Below are 7,070 nucleotides of genomic sequence, written 5' to 3' on the forward strand. Positions count from 1 at the left end.
TGTGTGTCGTGTGTGTGTGTGTGTGTGTGTGGTGTGTGGTGTGGTGTTGTAGTAGTAGTGTACGTACGTACGTAGACGTAGTAGTATGAGTATACGTTGTGTGTGTGTGTGTGTGTGTGTGTGTGTGTGTGTGTGTGTGTGTGTGTGTGTGTGTGTGTGTGTGTGTGTGTGTGTGTGTGTGTGTGTGTGTGTGTGTGTGTGTGTGTGTGTTTCAGGTCAATTTGTATTGAAAGTTGGAGGGTTATTTTTTCCCTAGGGACATTTTAATTTCCTGTTCCTCTGTGAAATCTACTTCAAGTCTTTCACATTTGCATTTCAAGAGCAACTATAGGGGCAGCTCATCCCAAAATCAAAAATATATATTTTCCTCCTACCTGTAGTTCTGTTTATCAATCTTATAATGTTATGGAGTAAGTTGTACAGTTTTGAAGATATCAGATGTATGTATGTCTGCTTTTTCTCAAATAAAGTCCATTATATCGGAGAAAATGATGGCACTCGGTTTGTGGTGCTCAAAACGCCAAAATAAATACATTTAATAAACTCAACCGCTTTGTCTCTTTCCATAAATCATGATCTGGTAACTCAAGATACAGAGCATTTTATCGTAGGAACTATTAATTACTCCTGAGGGGTGATATGGTTGCTGGTTGTAGTTTGGCAGAAAGAAAATAATTCCTACATAAAACTGCTCTAGATATGTGGATTATTTTTGGTAACTGGCTGATGATTATGGAAATAGACAATGACTTCTATTGTATTGGAGAGAAGGCAGACATCTCTACGACCAATATCACCAACACAAAGCAACTCACACCAATCTATATTGATAAAAAGAACTAACATTATGAAACCATTTATTTAATTGTCCCTTTAACACGTTGAAACTCAACAACAAACCAATGAGATTTAAAATACTGCAAAGCTAGTGCACAGCCCTTCTGGGTTTGGGGCCCTTATGGGAATCATGAGATGCGACATTTGGAGAGCTCACATCTTATCAACAGTTGAGGGCCGGCTCAGAGAGGACTAACAGGCAAGACAATTAAGGCCTCAGTGCACTATGGGAACAGGAGTGTACATTTCCCAGTGAAAATATATATATATTTTTTTTTTAAACCAACAGTCTGATGCAACGTGCTTGGTTGGCCTCTCCAAACCAGAGCTGCCCTCCCACCTCACCACTTCAGGGACAGGATTTACTGCTGCTCTCTGGGAGCACAGCCCAGTGCCTCTGAGGACTGTGTTTGGATGGCCTCTCAGCTATGTAACAGCCCTATTCTAAAACACATGGTGTGTGTGTGTGTGTGTGTGTGTGGCTGTGTGCAGGGAAATATTTGGAAAGATGTTTGTTAATGTGGCTCTCAATGTTCTGCACTTTCCTGGACAATGTTTTATGACCGTGGAGTTGGCTGTGGTTACCATGCATAAGGCACATCAAACCAATCTGGATGGTGTCTTTAAGTTGGCATCTTTAAAGTCTTTTTTTAAAAGTCAGTACCTTACAGCTTTATGGATGGCTGTGTGATTGGCATGGCCGCTCACTCCGCTCCCATCGAAGGTCAGCACCTGAAACAACAAAATGTCTCACTGTGGGTGGTTGCAAATCCAGCATCTGGGTATCTAAAAGTGAATTTAAATAAACGGAGGCAAAAGATTTTTCTTGGGTTTCTGCGTCTTGACTTTGGAGCTGTTTGGCAGCTGACAACTGATATTTAAAGCCTTTTTCTGTGTGCATGCTTCCACACAAGAGGAAGCAAGAAACAATCAGGTCAAAGGGAAAGAAAAAGTGCTTGACTAAAGACTTGGCATTTGCTATGTTCAGGCGTATTCTACCATGACTATGTCGTTGCAATCAAGCATCAGTTCACAAGTAGACTTTGTTTTTATCCCTCATGACCTGTATATAGACAATCAAGAGATTGCCGTGGTTTAAGACCAAGGAAACACGTAATTCAGTTTAAGAGCGAACCACATTTTACTCATGATGCTTATCTCTGTTTTTTCTGCATACATTCTTTAGAGAACTCATGATTCTCAAGCCTACTTTTTGGTCAAGAGGAATTCTTTCTGCAGAGCCTGACAGGATGGGAGGTAACGGTATGTTTGTTTGTCGTCTTTGATAAGAAGAAGAGATCAGCGACTGCAGCATAAAACAATGCAGCTGTATTTGATAAACTTGACTTAAGAACTTTTTTTTGTCATGGCTGCTGTACTTTTCATTTGTCGGAATTTTACTATTTTTGTAGTGGAATAACAATTCTTTGATTTCTAAATTAGCCACATTCCCATGAGTTAATAGTACGGAACTATACTGCGGCAGATAAGCATCTATGTAAATAACAAGTTGAATCCAAACTTTCAACTCCAGCAGAGGCCATTTCCTCTCATTTTCAGGGAGGCTCAAAATAAAGTCTGAGCTGGACAAAAAGAGACGCAGTCTGACAGGAATACTATGCAGACCACAAGGAAAATGGGACAATGAGCTTGTGACATGAGGCGCGAAGACATATGGTTAAAACTTAAGAAATCAATACATGGATTTTGTACGCAAAAGGGCAGGGAAATGGTTTGTTGACAGGAAATGAGGAAAAAACAACTGCTAAGAAAGGAAAGAATTCAGCGCGAGGCTGAGCATACCATGTTGAAGGAGTGCTCTCTCATGTGCTTCACAATTAAAGAAGAGACCAGGGAGACGCTCCATTCTGCTTTGGGATCATCTGGGAGTTTTCTGGAGGGTGAAAAAAAGGACGTAGTTATCTTCCATGGGATATTACTGATAAACAAGAGTGCATTGTGTCTGCGATGTAACCTTGCGTAAATTCTACACGACATAAGCATGCTTGGTGTTTCTCAGGCGCCTACTTTTTTACGAGTTTTGGGAATTCCAGGGGGTTAGGGGTCAGACGACCCTCAGCATCATGTTCATCTGAAACTACAGCCTGAAGACAACACATTACATACACATCACTTGGCCAACCCAAGTTTGTGACTTACTCTACATGCAGATACAAATAGTACCTCCCAATTGAAAGAATAGAAAAAGTTTTTTTTTTGCAGTTGTTCAATGCCCTCAATAGAAACCAGCCACCATAATAAAGAATAAATGTAGTAGAACCAGTTTGTCCACCAGATATGATTCCTCTGATTTCTGTTGTTTAAAACACAGACAACAAAGTAATGACGGTTTGAAAACCATGGGGGTCTCGGTCTGATGAGATAAGCAGAAAGATCAGTGACATGATGTGTTGCTGAACAATTTAATTTAACAGGTCCTTCCATTTCAAATGCTTTGATGTTAAGATAGATCATCTGCTATCCTGGAAAGACCACATTGAAGCTGTCTGGAAAAGGACAAAACAAAGACTTTTCTACAGTATTGTACATTTCTGTTTACAGCTTGGAATTTTACACCAAAAGAAAATCTGCTCAAAGATTGTAGGCCATTCGTTCGTTCCACGATTTAGACTGAATAATTATTTTGTGCACCGGTCAATCCTAAAAATAAATATGGAATTCAATCCCAGATCAAATGGTCATTAAAGGGGCTTGGTAACATGTTGTAAGACTTGATCTGACAATAGTGTAACATCCTAGGGCTGCTCAATTAATCGTATTTTAATGGCAATTACGATTTTGGCTTGCAACGATTATGAAAACAACATAATCGAAATAAAACGGTTATTTATTTTATTTTTTAATTATTTATTTTATTGGTTTTTCAGTTGAATTATACTTAAAGTTCAGGGTAATGAACTGTTAAAAACATACTGTTCAACATTTTTTTCAATAAATGGATGTTTTCAAAGTAAATGGATAATCGTTTTTAATAATCTTGATATCAATTATTGACCCAAATAATCGAGATTATGATTTTTGCCATAATCGAGCAGCCCTATAACATCCTCACATGGGGTGGCACATAGATGGTGTGACAGTGCATGTATATGTACGTTTTTTAAAGTGGGGGTAGGTGTGTGTGTGTGTGTGTGTGTGTGTGTGGGGGGGGGGGTAATAAACAGTTTCTTCCCTCCCCTCCGTTGCTAACAATGAGCCGGGACAGTTGGGCTGGTCGGGGGAAGTGATGGATTAGAGCACTGATCTATGGGTGGCCAGTGATGTGAGGGTCAGGCTACGGTGTATAGAGGTGGAGGGTTGGGGGGGAGGCTATGTCATGGGGAGCAGGGGTGGGAGGAGGGGTTCAGAGATAGTTTAAAACTGTCCGTCATCGAGTGAATGCACTGCTGACATATCATAATGATTGTGTGGGATGGCACAGGGAAATTGATTCAAACTTCTCTAAAATGTTCAAGGCCCCTAATGTAATAAAAGGTAATAAAACAGCAATTTGGGAGGATTTGACAAAAGTGTATGAATTGTAAAATACCATTCCGAGTTCACAGCTTGGCCACACTCATGCATTTCTTAATGTTGCCCTATATTCTCTCGTGCATTTATTAATTTATTATCTGAGGCATTTAGCAAAGCACAAGCCTGCATGGGGGGGGGATGAAAAATGAACAAAAGACACGAGACACCTGACCTTTCTCATGCAGGATGCAGGCAGAGTTAGCCTCGCCATGGCAACAGTGCAAAATGTCCTAAAGTAACCTCCCCTGCTCCGCTTTTGTAGCGTTGCATGTGGATGTGTAATTGCTTGCAGGCATCTGTATGTAGTGGTTGAACTTTGGCTGAGTAAGGCGGATTCAGTAGGTGTGTATGCGTGTCCGTGTGTGAAAGAGGGCTTGGTTAGTCTGGTCACATGGACCACAGGCCTGTGAAACTGCCAGGCTTCTATCCACACAGTCAGAGAATGTCCTGCTGGGAACCGCTGTGATGCCACTACAAACTGACAATGCACCAACAATCTCACTCTGTAATGAGGCAGTTAATACAGCAACACCAATAGACACACTTTGTTACACAATCATTTAGAGGCATTTATCGTCCCTGGTTTTTTCAATATTAACTCATTTTGAGATAATAAACTGACTAATTATGTAAGTAGTGTTTAGAAAGAGAGGTTGTTGATAGAAAGAGAAAGCTAATGTGACAACATGTCATGTGTGTTGCCGGCAGCAGGATTGAGTTAAGCAACTGTTTGACTATTCAGAGAGCCAGTGTGTGCTGGTGACAAATGTATCTGGGATAAAAGCACAGCCACTGGTCAGGGGCAAGGCTGGAACATCTCACCACTATTTACTGCACTCTGCCGTGTGCCTTTTGAATTAGCTACAGCTATTACCACGAACGATGAATATTTAAACCTTGTATGGGGATACGGTGTTACTGAAGTCAATACGGCTTTCCTTTCCACAAACGTAATGCTTATGTCTTTGTTTACATCCAAAGAATGATTAACATACATAAAAAAAAAAACGTATTAAAGTCTGTTATAATATCTCAGTAAATATTTTTTCTAACTTTCTAAGTAAAAGAGAAATAAGTAGAGGAATAAAAGTTTTAAATAAATGTGATGTTTGTTATAGAGTTGGTTCTGTCTGGTTGATAATGTAATGAAGCGTCGAGGTGGTTGGATGTGTGCAGTGAGCAGCTATAATTGAGTCCAGGGAGCAGACAGAGGTCAGGCCAGTGCAAGTGGAGAGGCAGCAGAGCGTGCTCAGATCCAGCTTGATCACAAAGGCCCCAACATGCACTGGGGCCCCAGATACTGTCTACACAGCTATCCTATTCAGTAAGCATTAAAGGGAAAATCCTATTTTAAAGCAGAATTCACGTGTTATTCCTGTTATTCCATAGCATAGGCTTTAGTTGAGGAAGCAGGTCTTGACATGCTTTCAGTTTACTAATGCACAGATTTTTATGGTACATTGCTGCGTACTTTGCTGTGTTACAGCAACTCGATAAGTGGAATAATGTGAATCCATAGTCAATAATGTGGGTTACATGCATCCTTGTGCATACAAAAACAAAACCCCCTTCATAGAAAAAGAGCCCATAGAGGTCAAATACTCGTTGGGTAACCATTTATTTTTAACCAAGACATCATTTGAAATTAATTGACTCAATGAGATGGATTTGATTAAAAACTGTAACAACATTTGAACCTAGTCCAACTAAATCTATATTGACAAGTAGATGCTGACAAAAGGTGCACCTTCCTGGTTTGTGTTCGCATTACAAAAACATAATAACTAGCTTGGCATAAATGGAAAATGCTAATATTTTAAACAACCCATACACTGAGGAGCTGCTCTAGATTTTTCTTTATAGCATTACATACAAATACTATGTCTTGAACTAAGGGGCTAGGAGCTTTAAAACAATAGAGCTCAGTCTTGAAAATGTTACTTCAACTACTGTTAATTAGCATAATCAAACCTCCAATCATCTTAGTATAACTCCAATACATTGTTAAGATGCAAAGGGCTTTGGATTCTATTGAAATTGTGCAGCTTTTTTCTGTTTGTGTAAATATGAAAAAAGGGACAGGTCACCAACTGTTGCGCAACATGTTTTTCTTTCTTTTTGTTTAAAATGACGAGCATAAAAAGCAGGGAGAGGTAAAGTCATGGATGAACTATACTTTGGCAGAAAAGGTTAGGAGCAAAGCCAAAGTGTGGCTCTCAATATGCAGACACATAAAGGGAAAAACAGCTTGGAATGACCTACATTAGCTGTGCTCAGAGCATGGCCAAAATGTATCCCACAGTCCTTGGCAGTTGGCAAACGGACAAGAGGAGGAGAAGGAGGAGGGGTGGTGGAAAAGAGTGGGGGAGCAGAGAGAGAGAAAGAGAGAGAGAGAGAGAGAGAGAGAGAGAGAGAGAGAGACAGAGCTTGTTTGGGAGAGAGTGGGGCTCTCAATGTGCTGATTAGGTTTGTGTTTTGAGCAAACAGCAGAATACACAGAAAGGGAAAATGGGCTACTCTCCAGTTCAGCAGAAGTGCAGACAGCACTAAGTTCAAAGTTCAGTGATGCTCTGTGTGCACAGGATGATAAAACTGCATTTAAAATACCCCACACACACACACACACACACACACACACACACACACACACACACACACACACACACACACACACACACACACACACACACACACACACA

At 40.3% G+C, this 7,070-nt stretch overlaps 1 protein-coding gene across 2 annotated transcripts in view; it reads right to left on the minus strand.

Moving 5' to 3' along the window:
• pigl (phosphatidylinositol glycan anchor biosynthesis, class L) overlaps nucleotides 1-7,070 on the minus strand; it is an 18,158-nt gene that overhangs the window by 3,689 nt on the left and 7,399 nt on the right. For both annotated transcript variants that reach the window (XM_010792633.1, XM_010792632.1), the window contains exons 3-4: nucleotides 2,641-2,731; nucleotides 1,502-1,569 (exon numbers count right to left, since the gene is read on the minus strand). In XM_010792633.1, the coding sequence (XP_010790935.1) occupies nucleotides 1,502-1,569; nucleotides 2,641-2,731 (159 nt within the window). The remainder of the gene's footprint in view (nucleotides 1-1,501; nucleotides 1,570-2,640; nucleotides 2,732-7,070) is intronic.

Source organism: Notothenia coriiceps, unplaced genomic scaffold (assembly GCF_000735185.1).
Source record: "Notothenia coriiceps isolate Sejong01 unplaced genomic scaffold, NC01 NC01_scaffold00036513, whole genome shotgun sequence".
Lineage (NCBI taxonomy): Eukaryota > Metazoa > Chordata > Actinopteri > Perciformes > Nototheniidae > Notothenia > Notothenia coriiceps.